The sequence below is a fragment of the Vulpes vulpes genome, chromosome 8, assembly GCF_048418805.1.
Source record: "Vulpes vulpes isolate BD-2025 chromosome 8, VulVul3, whole genome shotgun sequence".
NCBI lineage: Eukaryota > Metazoa > Chordata > Mammalia > Carnivora > Canidae > Vulpes > Vulpes vulpes.
In genome coordinates, this window is record NC_132787.1 from 90686992 (window position 1) to 90708599 (window position 21608).

The 21608-nt window shown below is 44.8% G+C and overlaps 1 protein-coding gene across 2 annotated transcripts; it reads right to left on the reverse strand.

Annotated features, from left to right (window-relative positions):
* Nucleotides 1–54: 54 nt before the first annotated feature.
* Nucleotides 55–20862, reverse strand: TRIM54 (tripartite motif containing 54). Of its 2 annotated transcripts, none has more exons than XM_072767437.1 (9): nt 20324–20862; nt 4477–4649; nt 3782–3953; nt 2152–2247; nt 1279–1512; nt 999–1021; nt 763–887; nt 511–603; nt 55–208 (listed from the first exon to the last, which is right to left on the reverse strand). In XM_072767437.1, exons 1-9 carry the CDS (start codon nt 20489–20491, stop codon nt 192–194), a joined length of 1101 nt encoding a protein of 366 aa, XP_072623538.1. In that variant the 5' UTR covers nt 20492–20862; the 3' UTR covers nt 55–191. The 2 variants fall into 2 exon arrangements, with proteins under 2 accessions (XP_072623538.1, XP_072623539.1); XM_072767438.1 differs by having other exon boundaries at nt 999–1018; nt 20324–20858.
* Between the last annotated feature and the right edge of the window lie 746 nt (nt 20863–21608).

A 21608-nucleotide genomic window follows, 5' to 3' on the forward strand; every position in this document is an offset into this window, starting at 1 on the left:
GATGGGGTCACTCGGAAGCCGAGACTGAGAGTGAGCAGTGAAAGGAGCTGCGGGTCTGAACACATTAGCCCTTTATTGAGCCCCTCCCCCGCGGCTGGGCGCCGAGCTGGGTGGCGCAGCGGTCTCTGAGCAGGTCCTCCCCGACCCCAGCGCCGGGCCCCAGGTGCGCGGGCTCCCCAACAGGGAGCGGCTCAGTGCCCGCCAGTGCCTGGGAAAGAAAGCTCGGTGGGCGGGCGTTCTAGAGGAACAAGGCAGCTCCGAACCCCAGCTCACCCCTTTTCCCCCAGCCACGTGGCTTTCTCCTCTACCTCCCGACCCAACCTGGTCTCCCAAAGCCCCAGAGGAAAGGCTGGTGGGAAAGAGAGTGTACTTCTGCACGCGCGCTAGGGGGCGCTCCTCCCGCTGCGGGTGGGGAGGCCACCAAAGATCGCTGGTGCGGCAGGGAGGCCTCACTGCAGAGGGGCCCGGGGCGTCGAGCCAGCCCCGCCAGGCCCCTCGGGCCACACTCACCTTCCGGCCCATCCGGCCGCTCTTCCTCCGGCCCTGCGCTGCCCTCTTCCCCGTCCAATGCCACCTCCTCATCCTCTTCCTCCCCGGAAGCGCCTGTCCCCCAGGAAGACCCCGTGAGGTGGAGTCCCTGCTTCTCTGGCCGCGACCCCCCCCCCCCCCCCCCCGTCCCCCGTCCCCCGTCCCCCTTCCCCGCGTCGCCTCGGGACGCCCAGTCCCAGCGCCCGCCGCCCCCTCCCATCCTCACTCCCTCACCGGGCTGGAAGTCGATGGTCCTCAGCATTTCGGCCACGTGCTCCACGCTCACGGTGAACTGCTCCATGCTTTCATAGCCCGGTTCTGGCCGTCCTGCCAGCTCCACTTTCGACATTGTCCCGACCCTGCGGCGCGGCAGCCGCTCAGCTGGAGTCGCCGCAGCACCCTCACCCCGCTGTGCGGGGCAGCCGAGCCCAGGCAGCCCCTTCTTTGCCTCTCCCGCTCCGCCTACTCACTTATTGATCAGCTCCTTGGCCTGCTGCAGGGAAGAAGGGAGGGTGAGGGTAAGCACCGTGCCAAGTGCTGGCAAAGTCCCATTGCTGGCGCCCACAGTCCTGCGGGGTAGGCGCGGATGCATATCCCGGGTCGTTGAGGAGAAAACAGACTCAGACGGGGTGACTTGCCCGAGGCCGTGGGGCAGTTGGGTGCCAGAGGTAAGACTGGAGCCCAGCCCTCCTGGTGCCAAGGCCCCCACTGCCGCCACTCTGCGGCCTCCCTCCCTCCCCCAGCGCCCACCTGGAGGTACAGCGCCATCTGTGGCTCCTCCATGGACTGGATGGCGGACTCCACGAGCTTAGAGGAGGCTTCTAGGTGGTCTCCATACTGGCGGATGAGGCCCCGGACGCGCTGCAGCTTCTCCTCCTGCTCGCGGGCCAGCGCCTGCAGCAGCTCGGCCTTGCGCTCCTCCAGCACGGAGCACAGGGCCTCGAACCTCTGGTTAAGCAGCTGCTTCTGCCTCCGGCTGTTGTCCTGAAAGAGCGGAGCAAGGATAAGATTTCTAGCTGGGAGAGCACGCACCTACTTGTCCCACTCCCCAGTAAACAGGTGGCACAGACAGGAAGGAAAGTACCCCACCCATAGCCACGGGCTGCTGATAACCCAGGTCTTTTCAGTAATACCAATTACAAGATTTTTAAAAATTGGGATATAATTGACTTTTAGCATTATATTAGTTTCAGATGTACAATGTAGTGAAATGTACATATTGTGAAAGGATCATATTTGTACATATTGTGAAATGATCACAAGTCTAGTTATCTATCATTACATATAGTTACAATTTTTTTTTCTTGTGAAAACTTGAGATTTTCTCTCTTTAGCAAATACAATATTTTAAAGGAGTTCAGAAGTATCTCTGGTCCTAGTTTTTACTTATATTATCTCATTTAATTCTCAAAAATATCCAGTGAGGTAGCCATCATATTATTCTCATTATCATTATTTTATATGTTTAAAACAAAGCATAGAGAAGTGAAGTAACTGGACCAAAGTCACGGAGCTAGCCTGGGAACTCAAATCTAGTAGCTTGGCTAAGCATATCCCACTAATTGTGATTCCCTCCTCCACCAGGAACCCAGAAATTTCCTCTCTCTCCCAACCCAGACTCACCTCGATGGTCTGGCACACTTCCTCCATCTGTGTGATCACTGCTTGCACACGATCGTTGCCCGCCACCAGCATTGCGATGCCATCACTGAGCTCGCTCTGCCACACACACAGGCCAGCACTTAGAGCTGGAGGACCCTGTCTAGAGCTGTACCCCTCCCACCCCAGCCAGGGCTGCCTAGGAGAGGACTGCCCCTCCACTCCACCAGCAGTGTAGCTATTCCAGAGATCTAGTGGCTTGGTACTGTCCAAGAAGTGTGAAAGCACATTTGTGGATTCTGGAAGGAGATGGAAAGAGGAGGGCCTCCATCAACAAATGAGAAAGGGAAAGACATTTGCCAAATATCCACCAATTGCCAGGCCCTGGGCTAAATGCTTCATCTGTAGATTCATGCCTTCCATCAATTCAGAAAAATTCTTCGTAATTATTCCTTAGGATACTATTACATCATCTCCATTCTCTTTATTTGCTCATTCTGTGACTCTGAGGAGACATATGTGCTCATCCTTCTCATCTCCCAGTGCGGCATCCTAGGCTACTTTTTCAGGCCTGCCTTCCTGTTTGCTAATTCTTTCTTCAGAGGAATCTGTCATTTAATTTACCCTTTGGATGTCTTATTTCAACAATCACATTTTCATTTTTAAAAGCTCTATTTGGCTCTTTGTTAAATCTGCATGTTTGGCAATCTATTATTGCTAAGGTTTTATTCCATCCTTTTAAGAAAGCATTTTATGCACAGTAATTCCCAATTCTTTAATATTTTCAATATCTGAATTCCTCAGAGGTCTAATCTCTAATTTTGGTTTCTACCGACTTCACTCAGGTACACTTCTTTCTGTATCTTCACTTTTGAATTAATATTTTGTTGTTCTTAATCTAAGGAAACCCCAAGAGCCTAAATTGGGTGGGTTTCCTCCACGCAGATTCTGCATTTGCTTTTGTCAAAAGCCGGTGGCACATCTGACTACCTTAGTTCCTGAGATTCCAGTTTAACCCAAGATTTGTGGAGGTCTTCAGTTCAGATGTCCACCTTTCAGGAGTCTGGAGGCATAGTCTCAGCTGTCTAGCTCAGGAATACTGCCAATATTTGTCCTCTGATATAATTTTTATTTCCCTTTTTTAAAAGATTCATTTTGTTCATGAAAGAGACTAGGGGGAGGGGCAGAGGGAGAGGATCTCAAAGTAGAGCATGGAGCCCAACATGCAGCTTGATCTCACAAACCTGAAATCATGACCTGATTTGAAATCAAGAGTCAGATGCTCAACCGACCGAGCCACACGGGTGCCCCACTGATATAGTTTTAAAATTATGTTTTATGTCAAATGTAGTTGTGTGGTAGTGAGAGGGCCTCAAACTGGCTAGGCTGCCAAACTGAAGTTGCTTATATCCATCTAATTGTATCCTTAAAATAACTTTACAAGTTGGCATTTTCACCCTCATTTTATAAGTGAGGAAAGTCAGGGTCAGAGAGGTCAAGTGACTTACCTAAGGTCACACTGAGTCATGCATAGAACTGGGACTGTAGCCCTGATCTGCCAGCCTTTAAAACCAAGTGGAATGAGAGGCTGAAGTTGGAGACCCTGTTCACTGTCCCCAGCCCCACCATGCCTGCTCCCTCCACTGCTTGATACCTTCTGACGTTTGTAAATGGTGGGCAGTGGGGCCACCTCACAGTCCTTGTGGGCACCGAAGACCTTACAGAGAGAGCAGGTGGGCACTTCGCAGCTCAGGCAGTAGATATTGATCTTCTCCTCTTCGTGCTCCTCACACATGAGGTGCTGCTCGGCCTTGGAGTGCAGTGGCCTGGAGGGGAGCGGGCAGGGTGGCAGAAGGGTCAAGGGTCAGGGGCCAGGCTGGAGAGAGGTGGGTCCTATGATTGTGGGGCCCCAGGAATACCTTCTCTTCAGCCTTTGCCAGCTACCAGTCACAGCTGGGGCTGGGGCTGGGGCTGGGGCTGAGCAGGTGAGTGACTTCCATAGTGCTCTTCATTAGAGGAATACAAAGAGCTAGATTCGAGAACAGCCTCTATTCCAGGGGGCAAGGAAGTCTCACAGGGCAGGACGTCACAGAGGGCTGGCAAGGACTTTGCTGGTGGACCACCAGCCACTCCCCAGCTGGAGAGGGTGCAAGGGAAGCATGACCAGGATCAGAGACACCTGAACTGGGTGACCTGGGGCAAGTCCTTCCCCCTCCTAGGGTCCAGCGCTCTTATCTCTAAACTAAAGAAACAGGCTGGTCATTACAGCCCTTCCCTTTTGGCTGATGAGTTCCCCCTCTGTGTCCCAGGCCCTGCTCCTTAGAGAGACAAGAGGTCCCGACAGCTCACCGGGAAGACTCCTGCTTGTAAATGTCGATAATGTTCTCTACTAGCAGGTTTCGCTGCAGGCCATACACACCATGTCTGTCCAGGACAACCTCATGCCTGCAAGATGGGCAGCGGAAACGGCCTCCTGAAGACACGGTGGTGGAGCCCCGGGATTGCCACAGAGGGTTCGAGGCCTATAGAGACAAGTAGCATGAGAGAACAGGCAGTGAGGCAGGCATGAGGGAACAGGGAGGAGGCAGGAGGAAAGGTCAGGAAAGGGCTGAGGTGCAGGAGAATGGTGGAAGAAGAGACATCAGCTCTTTCCAATGGCGGGGCCTTCCTCCTCTGAGAGCAGCTCAGATGGGTAGCCATGGAGATCTTATTTCCCACTTTTGCCTCATTACTTCTTAAGTATCCCTGCACCCAGAGCCTAACTTTGGTCAAGGCCCAGTCAGGATGGAATCTCTTCAAAGAGGCCCAGCTTGCACATGTGGGGAGACACTGATGTTGACAGGAAGGCTAAGATTGGAAATGGATTCTGTGGTGCAGGCGATGTCCTCCTGAGGCTCTCTTGGACCACATCTGGGGGAGATTCTCTGGAGCCATTGGCAGGGAAGTTGAAACAAATGCTGAACAATGGGGCACAAAAGCCATGTCATGCTGGGTAATTCTAGGAAACTATTTTAGAGACTGTGAGTCAGGACTGCTGCCCCTAACACTGTTCTACTGTGTAAATTTGAGCAAGCATTCAATCTCTGTAAAATTAAGGACTAGATTGAATTATTTATTCTACAACAAATATTAAGCATGCCAGGTAATTGTAAGGGGATAAGATATAAACAAACACATCCCTGCCCTAAAGGCAAGCAAACCCAGCAAACCGACAACTACATCCAGCAGGCTGGGTGTTATGATAAGAGTGAGCTCAGGGATCCCTGGGTGGCGCAGCGGTTTGGCGCCTGCCTTTGGCCCAGGGCGCGATCCTGGAGACCCGGGATCGAATCCCACATCGGGCTCCCGGTACGTAGAGCCTGCTTCTCCCTCTGCTGTGTCTCTGCCTCTCTCTGTCTCTGTCTCTGTGTGACTATCATAAATAAATAAAAATTAAAAAAAAAAAAAAAAGAGTGAGCTCAGAAGGAAGATTTACAAGAGATGGTCATCACTTACACCTCTAAGAGAACTTGCTCCATCCCATCCTAAAAGCAAGAACCCTGCCACGGTCCAGGCCACAGATGGTTGGCTCAGAGTTGAGAAAGTGATCACCTGATCCAAGCAGAACCAATCAAATTTTCTCTCCAGAATTTGGAATTGAAACCGGGAGGTGGCGGTGGCTAGACCACTTGCAGCTTTGAAACTGAAAAGACCTGTGGAGTTAGGCAAAAAGCTGACTGTGGCCACCTGTAGTCTTGTGCAACTGGAAGTGGAAAGTGGGAGGGGTCAGAAAGTGTGAACAGAAAAGCTGGTCTTCACAGAAGACAAAAGAGTCCCCTTATGGACAGCAGCAGAGATAAGAGACTGGCAGAGACTGCTTGTTCTTCCATATTCACCTTGTCTTCAATAATAGAGCCTCTGAATTTTTTAACCAAGACACATGGAATAAAGGCTGTGTGTGCAAGCCTCCCTTCCAGCTGAGTGTGACCAGGCGACTGCATTCTGGGATGTAGATAGCAATGTTTTGTGCCATTTCTAGGAAGTGTCTTTAATGGGAGGGGCACGGCCTACTCTTTTCTCCTTCCTGCTGGCTGGAATGAAGATGGAATGGCTCAAGTTGAAGCAGCCATGTTGAGCCAGGAGGTAGTCACACGATGACAATGGCAACAAGATAAAAGAAGTGAGTCTCTGATGAAGCAGTCCTGGACTGCCTACCTATATTTCTGCTTGAGAGAAGAAACACATTTTTAGCTTCCTTAAGCCAGTGCTATTTTGGGTTTTCTGTCATTTATTGGAGAACCTAGTCTTGACTGGCTGGAAGACCATGGACTCAGAGAGAGTGATGAAGAAAATAGTCACCTATGACTTTGAAAATTTAGATGTATTTCCTGTGGGTGAGTTTGATGAAATTCTCCAAATCCTTATGCTGGTTATCAGCCAGAGGGCCCCTTATGTGTGTGTGACAGCACCCAGAATACATAGAGGGCATCCAAGTCCACGGTCTTGTTTGAACCTTTAAAAGCAAGAGATGTAGACAAGGCAGGAAACGTGGCTCCTGTGAAGTGCGCAAACCTGTCTTGGCAAGAGTGACTGGCATGCCACAAATGTCACATTTTGGGGGGATTTCTTGTAAATTATAAGAAGTTAACACTTCAGGCCATCATAAAGCCAAATGGTTTAATTTGAGATTATCCAAGGTTGTGTCTGTGCCTTTGTCCTTCTCCATAGCTAGAATTGTATCAATACTGCCGAGTTTAGTTTAGGGAATGGGTTAAAGTGTAAGAACACCTGGCTTTTGCTTAATACAATTAGCTTTCATTATTTATAATACAAGTGAGTAAGGATGTGTTGGGAGAACCCTAACCCTGGAGGGATCTTACTTCTCTTTGATTAGCTGGTGGCTAGCATCTGAAGGTGCTCAGTGAATGTTTGAATGGCTGGAAAGGGGGCAATATTCTAAAGTCTTAGGGCAGAGCACAAACTTCTGAGTAGTGTCTTTCACCTACCTTCCTCCCACACTATCTCCCCCCTTTCTCCATACTCATTATTTAACATTTGACACATGTTTTGAGGGCCTATTATGTATTGAGCACCACGCTATGGGCTTCCCAGGCATTAATGAATTTAACCCTCAAGAATTTCTTGTAAATATGGTGGAGAAAATGAACATTTATTCCCTCACTTGGACTATAGGAGCTATAGTAACAGTGGCTAATTGGGCACATACTTTATGCCAGGTTTTGCTCTAAGTCCTTTTATTTGTATTAACTCATTTAAGCCTCTTATCAACCTTATGAAATAGGTACTACTATTAGCTGCATTTCAAAGATAGGAAATTGTAGCCGAGAGATGTTAAATCAATTGCTCACGGTCATCAGATAATGGGTGGCAGAACCAATATTTGAACTCAAGCACTCTGACCCCAGAGTCCACCCTAAAAATCAATATACCACATTGTCAGATGCAATAAAATTGAGGCCACCTGAAGAATGATGCCCAGAGCTAACATTTGCCTCTCTGAATCTCAGGCTAAACAGATTTTAGTGAATCTGTTTAACCAACCCTTCATAAAGGAAAGGAAAAACAATGTAAGTCAGCTGTGGACTGATGTTATTTGAGCAGAGATAAACAAAATATGAGCCATCAAACCCAAACCCAACAAAGCCAGATAAGGGCCCAGCTTGCAACCAGAATGACCTATTTGTCTGTGAAAAGGAAAGGAAATAGCTCAAATCTCAGGGAGACTTCCTCCCATGGATTTCCACATGCTCCCCAGACAGACAGTTCCTCAGATTATGTGTGAAAAGTGTTCTGAGGCAACAGAACCAAACTGAGACACTCAGTTGCCTACTAATCCAGGTCATACCCCTCTAATTCAGCAAAGAAGCCAAAGGACTAAACAGAGATTGCAAATCAATGATAATATCTAGCTAGCCAGTTTACATTTAAGTGAACAGTGGAAGAAAGCCAAGGTAAACAGAGGGTTGAGTAAAGGATTCACCCTCAGCCTCAAATAGAACTACCCCTATTCAAAGAGGAATGGCAAGCAGAAAGGATCCAATAGGAGATATAAGCCAAGATAATAAATTTAAAAAGAAAAGAAAGAAAAAAGAGGCATGACAAGCAAAGGACAGAGGAAGAATATTTTGGAAGAAGAATTGCTCTAAGAAACTCTTTCAGTCTGACCTTTTTAAAGAAATAAAGAAAACATAGTCTCTTTGATTAAAGAAGAGATGTAAGTAAAGGGGCACTGGGTGGCTCAGTTGGCTAAAGTGGCTGACTCTTGATTTCAGATCATTGATTTCAGATCAGATCAGATCATTGATCATGATCTCAGGGTTGTGTGGTTGAGCCCCGCATCTGGCTCTGTGCTTTATGCTGAGTTTTCTTGTCTCTTTCCCTCTGCTCCTTGCCACCACCCACACCCTGTGTGTGCGCACTCTCTCTCATGCTCAATAAATAAATAAATAAATAAAACCTTTTTTTTTTTTTAAAAAAAAAAAAAAAAAGAAGAGCTATAAGTGATCAGAGCTAGAGAAGAGAATTGAACTGGCAGAATTAAGAAATCATGTAAAATATCTTATCAGCATAGAAACAAAATCCACATTTGACACTATAGTGGGAAGTAGAATGCATGACGCTGATAGAAGTCACATAGATGGTAGTGGAAAATAGCAGGATAAAAGTAATCAGGACTACATGGTACGGTATGGGTCACCCTTGAGGACATTGTGCTAGGTGAAATCAGCCTATCACGAAAGGACAAATATTGCATGATCCCTCTTATATGAGGTACCTGAAATAGTCAAATTCACAGAGATAAAAAGTAGGATGGTGGTTGCCAGGGCCTAGGGAGTGTGGCAGTGGGTTGTTATTTTAGTGGGTACAGAGTTTCAGTTTGGAATGGTTATACAACCATGTGAATATAGTTAATGATATTGAACTACACACTAAAGAATAGTTAAGATGATAAACATATATTATGCATTGTGCCACAATCTTTAAAAAGTAGGTTGGTTTTTTTTATTGTTGTTTTTTAAAAGATTTACTCATTGGAGAGAAGGGGAGAGAGAGAGTGAGGGGGAGGGGCAGAGAGAGAATCCCCAAGTAGATCCCCTGCTGAGTGCTCAATCTTGAGACCCCATGAGATCACAATTCCATGAGATCACTGATGAGCCCAAACAAGAATTCAGGTGCTTAACCAACTGAGCCACCTAAGTGCCCCTAAAAATTTTTTTAAAAAACCCTTCAGACTCAGGTGGACCAGAAAGCACACTACCTCTTCCCCACTTGCCCTGCCAGTAAAGACGTTTCAGCAGCTCATCCCATTGGCTAATCACTGCCATTCTCTTGGGACCCAGGGGTCTGAGAGACAACCGGTATCAGCAAGTCCAATCTAAATCCTTTGTTTGAAGGGCACCTTTCTGGAGAGCTGGAGAGCTCCATAGCAGGTAGTAGGGAGGGGTCACACCTCTGCTTTCTTTGCAGTTTGGCTGGTGCTGCTCCCTGGAGCAGGTACTACAGCCCACCACAGGTTTCCCAGCCATCCACGGGTCCCATAGTCTCCTGCCAAAGCTCAGGTCCTCCTGTCATATCCTACCGGGGCGAGCTGGCTGGCTTTCCTCTTAAGCTCCAGGGCATCCCCTCCTTTCTGTGATTGCTTCAGCACTGTTTCCTCTACCCACCTCCATGCCCCACATCCTTTGCTAGTCAGTCCCTGGCATGCATACGTGTGTGTGTCTGCGTTTGTGTGTGCGCACGCACGTGCACCCTTTCACACTACGGCTAAATGTGACTAATAATGAAATAGTTGAGTTTATCTTTTTTTAAATATTTTTATTTTTTTATTCCTGAGAGACACACACACACAGAGGTAGAGACACAGGCAGAGGGAGAAGCAGGCTCCATGCAGGAAGCCTGATGTGGGACTCCATCTTGGGACTCCATCTTGGGACTCCATCTTGGGACTCCAGGGTCATGCCCTGGGCCAAAGACAGGCATTAAACCACTGAGCCACCCAGGGATCCCCCAGTTAAGTTTATCTTTTGGGTTTTCCATGCTCTTTAATTCTTGGCACATTCATGTTGCTTAGAGGCCCACTCTGTGTTATCCGTGAGCTAGCTCAGTGTTTCCCCAAGTATGGTATACATACTGATGACAGGCATGAAGATTTTAGGTGGTATAAGGATGGACACTGAAAATTTTCATGTATTTATTTTGTGCATATTAGAAAAAATAACCAGTCCATATAGCTAGTGATTTTTTGAGGATTTTGTCATTTAGAATGAAGATCAAGTAAATATTTAATACGCTTTAAAAGTGAGTCCTTTTAAGCAGAAATAATCAATCATAGCACAGGTGGTATACAGCTATGGCAAAAATTAGGAAGGCAAAACGAGAATGAAATCTGGGGAGTCACTCTAACCCTTTCCCTCCTCAACTGAAACTTGTCTCAGGTACCATTTTTTTTTTTGCAAATGCTGGGTGATTATTTTGAGAAAGTCATCTATACTGGATATATGGATAAAATTGTTACCCTTTCTTGGTAATATTTCTATATTTTATTACTATTTTTAAAGATTTTATTTATTTGGGAGAGCAAGAGAGCACAAGCAGAGGGAGAGAGAGAAACAAGCTCCATGCTGAGCAGGGAGCCAAGACCCTGGGATCATGACCTGAGCCAAAGGCAGATGCTTAACTCACTGAGCCACCCAGACACCCCATCATTTCTATATTTTAACAGAAGGCATTTAAAGCAGCACAATAAATGGAAAGTAGCAATGATCTGAAGATCTGGATTTGGATTTGCCATTTATGACCTTAGGAAAACAATTTCTCTCAGGGTCTCAATCTCCTCATATCTAAAAAGAAGGATCTGCATTTAGCACCTCCTCCAAAGGCTGAGGTTCCCTGAGCAATGGGCCTCGATGGATATAATATGGTTAAGAATTTCAGATGCCAGGGCACCTGGGTGGCTCAGTGGTTGAGCACCTGCTTTCCACTCAGGTCATGATCCCAGGGTCCTCGGATGGAGTCCCCCATCAGGCTCCCTGCAGGGAGCCTGCTTCTCCCTCTGCCTGTGTCTCTGCCTCTCTCTCTGTATTTCTCATGAATAAATAAATAAAATCTTAAAAAAAAAAAAAAAAAGAATTTCAGATACCCTGACCTGTGAGGGTATCTGCCTGTGGGATGGGGAAGGGAGCTGGTGGTTTTTATAACAACCTTGCCCTCTCACACCACTGAGGCCACTATCTCTAACTTTGACTCCTGTGATCCAAGGTCTCTCTTGTTTGTGCTTCCCCATAGCTATCCATGGAGGACCCTCTTGCTGTCAGATATAAGTAGTTCCTGAAATCCCATCTCTAAAATAGTCCTAGTGTGTTTAGATGGATTTATATGTTCTATCACTTGTATTATCTATGAGGTTTGAATTTTATATAATACACCTGTACTATTTTTGTAATCATAATAAATAATAATTTCTTTTCATATTGGAAATATACTGGTTATTTGACAGTAGAAGAACAATTAAATAAGTTATGGAATTATTATGCAATTATCTTTAGCACAGTTCTTCATAGCCCGGGGAGATACTCATGTTATGATTTTAAATGAAAAAAGTAGGATATAACTTTATAAATAGGATCCCAATTTTGAAATGGGTGATTTAAAAATTTTCTTCTTTGTATTCATCTACATTTCTCAAATTTCACTCAATAGGGAATCACTTTTAAAATGCATAAAAATAAAAGTTAAATATTTTTTCAATAATTATTACTGAGAATTGTGGGTTATTCCTTCCTTTTTTTTTTAATAATTTCCAAATTTTGTGCAAAGACTTTGAGGGTGGGCAGCCCGGGTGGCTCAGCGGTTTGGCGCCTGCCTTCAGCCCAGGGCCTGATCCTGGAGACCCGGGATCGAGTCCCATGTCGGGCTCCCTGCATGAAGCCTGCTTCTCCCTCTGCCTGTGTCTCTGCCTCTCTCTCTGTGTGTCTATATGAATAAATAAATAAAATCTTAAAAAAAAAAAAAAGACTTTGAGGTTTGAAAAAGAACTTTTACTTTTTAAAAATTCGGGGTGCCTACTGGCTCAGTTGGTGGAGCATACGACTCTTGATCTTGGGGTTGAGTTCCAGCACCACGTCCGATGTGGTACTTAAGAAAAAATAAAATAAAATATTAAAAAATGCAATGCTCAGTCCTGACATGACTGGAAAGGGGGCGCCAGAGTGCCATAAAAACCACGAATATAAACCACTAGAACTGTAAAGAACCATGGTGGTTCAAGGGAGGGGATGTTCAAGAAGTACCATTTGAAGACAGTACACAGGTAGAAGACGGCTAGGGTAGTAAAGTGTTTTAGGAGACCAGAGAGACTATAGGATTTTAAACTACAAACTGTGGAGTCATGGGGGGGGGGGGGGGGGAGGGCAGCTAGAAAGGTAAGTTTTTAAAAGAAGGGCTTTCAAATGTTATTTATTAATTTATTTAGATATTTTATTTATTTTATTATTTATTATTATTTTTTAAAGGACTTTATTTATTCATGAGAGATACAGAGACATAGGCAGAGGGAGATGCAGGCTCCCTGTGAAAAGCCTGATGTGGGACTCAATTCCGGAATTCTGGGATCACACCCTGAGCCAATGGCAGACACTCAACCGCTGAGCCACCCAGGCATCCCAATTTTATTTATTTTAGAGAGAGAGAAAGAGAGAGATTGGGGAGAGGGGCAGAGGGAGAGACTCCTCAAGCAGACTCCCATTGAGCACAGAGCCCGAAGCAGGGCTCAATCTCATGACCCATGAGATAATGATCTGAGCTGAAAGCAAGGGTTAGATGCTTAATGGACTGAACCACCCAAGCATCCCTTTTAAATTTTATTTTTTAAAAATTATGGTAAAATCAAAGGGCTTTGAATTCAAGGGTAAAGATCTGAACTTAATTTTGTAGGCAAGGTTTCTGAACTAGGAGAGAAAATGAGAGTGAATATTAATCTAGGCGAGGTAATTTAGATAGGTGTGAAGAGAGAGAGAGGTTAAAGGCACAGATCAATTGGGAAGCAAGTGCCATAGTCAAAGCAAGTCATGGGCCTACCCTCAGGGAGGGGCAGTTATCTTGGAAAGATGAGGGATGCCAGAGGTAGATCAGTAGGGCTGACCATTCACATAGACATGGTTAGGTCAGGGGCAGAAGAGAAAGTCAAAGACTATTCAGGCATTTCAAGCCTGATACTTGGGAAGATGCTGGTGCCTGAAATGCAAGAGTATTTAACTTGGGGACTGCAGCCCCCAAAGATCCTTGACTAGATTTCTGTAAACACGGATGACAAAAAAAAAAAAAAAAATCACACCTTGATTTTCACTAGCCTTTAGCAGAAACTGGGCATTTCCTCAGTTATAAAGGTAAGCAACAAACCACAGTAGTTTTAGTGGTATTTTGTTGCCCACAGAAATCACAGGCATTTTCACATCACATTATTGTTGTTGCTCAAATATCCAAAAATAATTTATGCTTATCACTACTTCTAAACTACTTGAAGTCCACTGCTTGATCTAGTGATTTAATATGTTAATCCAGAAGCAAATACATTACTCTATCAAACATGTTCTAATTACTCTGGTAATTTATTCCAGTGCTTCTCAAGCTTGTATTCATTACTGCTCCTTCCAGGAATCTTTTAAGACATTCCCTGCCCCCAATATCAATTCCTTCCCCCATTAACTTTTAGTGCCAAAAAACTACAAAAGCAAAACTCATAGAAGCATAGAGTAGAAAGGTGGTTCCCAGTATTGGGGGAAATGAGGAGATTCTGGTCAAAGGGTGCACACTTTCCATTATAAGATGAATCAGTTCTGGAGATCTGATGTATAGCATGGTGACTGGAATTAGTCATGATATATTGTATACTTGGCAACTGCTAAGAGAGCAGTAGACCATACACACAGTTGGTAACTATGTGAGAGAATGGATATGTTAAGTCACTTGGTTATGGTGATTATTTCACAATATCAAATCCTTAAATTTGCACATGTCAAATATGTATAATTTTGTCAATTATATCTCAATGAAGTTGGGGAGAACTTTTACATGAAAGTAAAAATTAAATAAAAATTTTAAAATAAAATCATAACAAGAAATTCTAATGCTGTGGATATACTTGGGGCAATATCAGCCCTGTTGAGAATGTATGAGAATGCATGCTGTGTTCTAATATGATCCAGTGTCTTTATAATCATAGGAGTTACATTTTATGCATTTAAAAATATTTTTCTTACATAAGCCGCAGACATTGCCTTTAGGGCCCACAGGCTTTACAAACTGACAAAGGGGTCCAAGGCCCAAAAATAGATTACTTCCTGCTCTGATTGTAAGTCCTACATGGTCTCACCACACACAGGAATCTCACATACTAAGGTGTGGACGGCAACATGCTTACGATACCTTCATAGCTGATCGTCTCTACATTGGACTAACGATCTCTCAACTGACAAATAGCAAGTTAGCAAAATCCCATCTTCTGCTTCTGTTTATCTATTTAAAGACTAAGAAATAACACTGTATGTTAACTGGAATTAAAATAAAAACAGTAAAGGGATCCCTGGGTGGCGCAGTGGTTTGGCGCTTGCCTTTGGCCCAGGGCGCGATCCTGGAGACTCGGGATCGAATCCCGCATCGGGCTCCCGGTGCATGGAGCCTGTTTCTCCCTCTGCCTATGTCTCTGCCTCTCTCTCTGTGACTATCATAAATAAATAAAAATTAAAAAAAAAATTAAAAAAAATAAAAAAATAAATAAAAACAGTAAAAAAAAAGATACAAGTTTTTGTAGATGACTGTGTAGAAGCACAGGGAATAGACCTGCTCTGAACTCAATAAACTACACTGGATATAATGCATCTTTGAATTAACATCTTCTTTAAGATATAAACTTTTGTAAACAATTGTGTAGAGACATACAGCAATAGACCTGTACTTAACTCAAAAAAGGACTGAAAAAATAACTGATGGGCTCTATTGCACACAGAAATGTCTTTGTTCTTTCCTGAGATCTTAAATTTTCACAAGAAAGTCAGCCCCATAGAGCAAAATTTCCTGTGCCAATGAGATGATGTGTAGAGACTCTAGGTAATAGAAGACCTAGATTTATGTCCCTGCTCTGTCCCTCTGTTTGTATGTCTATAAGCTGTGTCCAGCTCTCCCTGTAAAATGGAAATCACATCCATTCTATCTAACTCAAATGGAATCACTCATGTGAACGTACTAAGTGATAAAGCATTGCACAAAGAGTTGTTAACAATCCTAAGAGTATATGACCACATAGAACCACAGGACATGAAATAACTATTCTTTCTCTACTGTGGAGGATGAAATGGAATGGAGTAAATAAATAGAATTTAATTCTAGGCTATGTTCAAGGCTTTTGTGTGGCATACATGCCAAGAGATGTCTTTTAGGCTATATGGTACTTCCTTTTTTTTTTTTTTTTTTGGTAATGTTTCATAGCATCTAATAGAAATGTTCCATCTAGCGGTGCTGGGTGGCTTGAATGGTTTGGCACCTGCCTTCGGCTCAAGTCATGATCCCAGGGGCCTGGGATAGAGCCCCACATTGAGCCACACACCAGGCTCCTTGCTCAGCAGGGAACCTGCCTTTTCCCTCTCCCTCTGCCCTTCCCCCTGCTTATGCTCTCTCATGCTCTCTCTCTCTCTCTCTCTGTCAAGTAAATAAATAAAATCTTTTTAAAGAGAGAAATGTTCCATCTAGAAAGATGCTCTATGAGTTCGGGGGTGGGGGGGGTCTGGAGGCTATCTCCCCCAAAATGGTGATCTGGCCAATGATGAATAGTGGACCATGCAGGTGTTCTGAGCCAGATCTTCAGAGTATACTGGAGAAACCACAGGAAAATGGTAGACAGAAGACCAGACATTTGGAAAAATATTGTAGAGTCTTGGAAGAATTCAGATGTCGGCAAAAGCTGAGCTGTGGGTAGGAGAGGGATTCTTAGTGGAGGGCTGGCTCTGCCTGACCTAGCAAAGAGCCTGGCACCAAGGCTCTGTGACAGGAGACTGGCTGGAAGGAAGACTGAAAAGCAGAAGAGTGAGTCAAAGTTAGGACACTGGTAACAGAATAAAAAATGCTTTAAAAAGGAAAATCCAGGGATGGCTGGCTGGCTTAGTCAGAAGAGCATGCTACTCTTGATCTCAGTGAGTTCGAGCCCCATGATGGGTGTAGAGATTACTAAAAAAATTAGTGAATAAACTTAAAAAAAAAAAAAGAAATCCATAATAAGGTTTCTTGAATTTGTGAAATCAGATTGTTAGAATTACAAGGATGTTAAAGCATCCTTTTAATCTATATGTCAACAGGCTTGAGAGGTAAAATAGCCCGACTGACATCACATGACAAGAAAGGAAGAAGCTGGTGGGATCAGAACCCAGGAGCTAGTCTCAGTCTAGGTTTTTGTTCTCCATTAAGTAAGTTTCTTCCATCAAGTAAGCAAGATCCTTAACTCTGCTACAAGGTAAATGGCATTCACAAACTCTCAGTGAACTGATTTCTCATAAAGGAGACCTGCCATGGTTGGGCTCCGGAGGTCCTGGTGCCCTCAGGAGATGGGCCTCTCCTTGATGACAGCAGATCTTTACAATGAACCGATAAGGAATTAGATTTCAGGGTGGAGTGAAACAGAAGTCATAGCTTTCCCAGGCTGCCCTTTATTAGAGCAGGTGGCCCTTTTCTTCATATACTCATATCTGCAAATCTCTCCCTAAATGGACACCTTCCAGAAAAGCTGTTCCTCAACAACCTTCTTCTAAGGCCTTCTGGTTGTCTGTTAAATTACAACAGGTTGCAGCTCATAAACAAGTGCCCACAGTGAAGTGGGGGCAGGTATAAAAATAAACTGAAGGCTTGCTTAAAGGAGTTTAGGAGTGAATAGAGTTTACAAATACAGAAACGCATGGGAAGATGTTTGTGTCAAATTCCCACACCAACAGCTTTCCTCTAGTCAAAGTGCTTGGTAGCTGAGTGGGTGCAAGTGTTGAGAAAGAGGGAGGGAGAAATTAGAGGGGGTTAATGTGATATTTCGGTGTCTTTTCCCTTTAAATTCAGAGTGAGGGAGAGAAGTATTACAGTTCTAAATAAAACTAGTTAAATTGTGATGGCAGCTATATAAAGATATGCATGGCCACAGGAGCTTGAAAGTAATACACAAATGCGAAAATCACTGTGTTGGGGGAGGTAGGATTCTGGATGATTTTCTCCCAAACCCTTAATACTGTTCAACATTTTCAATTAAAAGTTTTAACTTTCCAGATTTTTTTCCTGGCTCTCTAATTAACCCGATGTTATAAAATCACAATTCTCTAAACTTCTTTTATTTAAAAAATTTTTTAATGTTTAAGTAACCTCTACACCCAACGTGGGCCTGAACTCACAACCCCGAGATCAAGATCAAGATCTCATGCTCTACCAACTGAGTCAGCAAGGTGCCCCACAATACCCTAAAATTCTAGTTTGTTGTCCATCACAGCAGTTTTTAGGACAGCAAAACACTGGACACCATCTAAATGTTTCAGAGGACTGATTTAAATAGACTGCAGTCCAATCATAACAATGGAACACTATGCAACCATTTATTTATTTATTTATAGAGCGAGAGTGGGGGAAGGGTAGGGAGAGGCAGAGGGAGAGGAAGAAAGAGAATTTCAAGCAGGACCCAGGCTCAACCTCACACAGGGTTTTGATCTCATGATCCTGAGATCATGACCTGAGCCACAATCAAGAGTCAGAAGCTTAACAGACTGAGCCACCCAGGCACACTTCTGCAGCCATTTTAAAATGAAAATGTGGATCTGAATGTGTGCAGATGGAATAACTACAGAAAGAGTAAGTGAACAAAAGCAGATGTAGGACAATGAGTGTAATTTAAACACACAAACATAGGTGGACCTATCCATGGAAAATCTCTGGGAGGGTACCCAAGAAAATTGGAAATGGCTACCTCTATTTGGAGAAGGGAAGTGAGAGCCTGAGGTAGTCATTTTTCATGCTATAAACTCCTATACTATTTTTTAAAGTGTGTGTGTGTGTGTGTGTGTGCGCGCGCGACACTGGTATAACTTTTATAAGTTCTATTAACTTTCTAGGCAATGTTCTCAGGGTATTCTTCCTAAGTGGTTTTAAGATAGAGTTACCAAAAGTCTTATTCTTGTTCCCATACTTAGAAAACAGACAATCTGATTATGCCTACAGTTGTCAAAATGTGGAGGCAATGTGTGAAAAAACTAAATATGCTCATCTTTCAGAGGGAGAACTACTGAGATGTATATACATAAGTGCAGCCAAAGAACTGGGTCAGCCTCCCACCAGGCTGCCCCAAATAAAGCAGAGCAAGGAAATGAGCTGTTCACTCTTCTCCTTGGTGGGGGATGCCCAGGGGTGCTCTGCACTTTAAAAGAGACATATCAGTCCAGATCCACAGAACCATCTCAAAGTTCTGGGAACCATGTTGTTTCCCAAACATTCTGCGTAGGGTTCAGCCCAGTCTCAGTTCTCTCTGGGTCCAATCAGTATTTCAGAGCTTTAAGGCACCAAAATGGTGCACCTGGATACAGAGCACTGACTAGAACAAGGGAGGCCACTTAAACATTCTGTAGCCTCCATACAGAGAGCTTTTCCCTGGGACCCTCTGCCCGATGATACTATATGCTTCGTACTTTGATACTCTGGTGGCTTTTTTTTTTTAATAGGACAGATTACCTTCACTTTCAAAACTTGTCTTTGCTTTCATGTATTTCCAGATCTAATGGAAGGATGTTTCACTACAAATTCATGAAAAGTGATGGCAAAACCTTGCTGCCATTCCCTCCTAGGCATCTGACTGAAGGATGTTCAGAAATGTACTTAGCCTGAGGAAAACTAAAATAGTGGGCAAGGCGAAGCCTCTAGTACATGACTTGATGTCCAGGATAAGCAGACAGAGCAGTCAGCCCTTCCCAGAGAGGGAAAATCCTTGGCTCTGAGATATTCTGGAGCCAAACAATGTAACGGCAGGCTAAGACACAGAAGAACAGGAGATGGGAATGGGCTTCAACAGGAAGATGGCAGACTGCCAAGGATAGGTCACAGGGCACAGCTATGGGACAGCCTGACTTAGCCAGCCCATTATTTTTTCCCAAACATGCTTCCCCAAAGAACTGGGGAAAAAAAAAAAGCATTTTCTTGGTTAACTTTAAAATCATTTGTGTTCAACACATTTCTCCCTGAATTCTGATATAGGTGAAGAATATATGTTAGTGATGTTCCTTAACACTGCCCTGCCTACTAAGCTAGCTAGCTCTGGTTTATTCAGATATTTTACTTCATTTACAAGGTGTGTGTGTGTGTGTGTGTGTATGCAACTTTTCCCCTTACTTTCTCTGATCTTTCTTCCAGTGGCAGAGGTCAAAATAGAAAATCCGTTTATAAACCATTCTGGTATATGCTGCATTTCTTTTTGAAACCAGTAGCTAAAATGACATCTGTGAATTTGATTAGCTATGCTTTGCCCCATGACCGCACATAAACCAAAGCTGGTTGCATTTCTCTGCATTCTCTCTACTTAAGTGACCACAGTGCTTTTTAACCAGCAGGCCCCTTTATTGACCAATCTGGAGTGGGGCACAGGTGTGAACTTTAGTTGGGGAGAATTCCCAATCTCCTACCCACTCCCACTCTGCCCCAAAAGACGGATGTGCTAAGCTTGGCCTCAAATACAAATACTTTCATCATGGACTGTGCTCATAGGGCTTATTTTTTAATGTTTCATTATCTCATTGATATTTTCTCCAAATCTTCCATATCATTCTCAAAATCTGAAACTCTAGATTGGAATACAGGGTCCAGTACAGATTGTTAAGCAGCTTAGGGTAGGACCACCTCCCTCCCAGTTTCTAGTTTCTATGGGGGTCTTCTCTCCTGCAGATACCAGCTTTCCAGCTGCTGTCCAGGCATGCATAGGCTGTCCTTGCCAGCCTGCAGAGCAGCTGCTGACTCATGCTTACTTTGGGATCTACTAGGACCCCGAATCTTCTGCTCTTCTGCCAGGACAGACACCACCCACTTCATAGAGTACTCTGCCCCATCACCTTCTGGTCTCAGCTCTGACCTGATGAGAAGTCTCCCACAAATCTGCACTGCTTTACCTGGCCCTGCCCTCCCCCGATCCCTGGCCCACCTGGAAGACATCGTTGGCACACTTTCGGCACAGGTTGTGCTGGCAGGGCAGGATCACCACCGGTTTGGAGAACATCTCCAGGCAGATGGGGCAAATGAGCTGCTTCTCCAGGTTGTCCATGCTATGTGCATCCCCTAGCAGCGGCTTGAAACCCACTGTGAAGTTCATCCCCTCAGCGATTATGCCTGCCCTGGCTTTGGCCCTAGTCCTGGCCTTCCCTCACTGCCCCTGGACCCTTCCTCGTTTACTTTAGACAGCCCGTAGATTCTTATGTTCCCTTCTACTGCTCACTCTTGAAATAGCTCTGCTATCTCTCCTGTCCCTTCCTCCAACAATTCACCTCGTCTTCAGATAGCTGTTTTCAGATACTTCTCTTTCTCTATTCCTTGCTCAGTACCCCAACCAGGCACATGTAGCTTTATCTGTCCCTCCCTTCCTGAATGATTCTGTCCCTGAAAATTTCTCCTTTTGTTCCCCAAATGATTCTTGTTCACTCTATGGGCAGTACTGTTTGTCCCTCACTTCCCAGAGAGGAGATTAATTTTAACATGGGGGTGGGGAACAAGGGGCATCTGCATGACATTCCAACTCCCAATTTAGCTCATGTAAGGCGAGCCACAGCTGTCACCAAGTGAGTGACCCTGACTCACTCAGGAATGGGTGACTCTCATAAGAGCAGGAGTGAGCTCCACTGCTTATGGTGAAAGGTGGGTCTGCAAAGATGTCAAGCTCTCACGCTCAGTAGGCTCTGGTGAGCCCCTGACCCCCATGCTCTGGTGTGGGCTCTTCTTCCAGGGCAACAATGCAGAATCTAAAATGGCCTGGATGAGAACCATACATGGCTCAGGGTGGAAGGAGAGATCTCAAAACCTAGTCAGGACCTCCAAGGCTCAACCTGTGATCCTCACCCTGTTCCGCTGAACCCTGTGATTCAAAACAGGGGCATCAGACACTAGAGGGAAAGACTCTGGTCCAACACTTCCGGTCCATTCTTGTTCTCGCCTAGAACTTTCTTGTATCACCCTAGGAAAAGAAGCTAAGGGCGCTAGAGCTGGCAGCTGCCCCAGGGCCTGGAACGACCTCATGAGCATGCCTCTGAGAAAGTGTGGGAATCTGGTCCATGAACACATCACTGGAGCAACTCCAAGGACTTTAAATTTGTTGGGAAATCAAGAGAAGTTGAGCTGAGCAGAAAGGACCTGAGTGCCAGGAACCTATTTTGGGCACCAGGGGAATTGGTCTCCAGGGAAATTTTAGAGCACTGACAAAGTCATAATCACAAGGC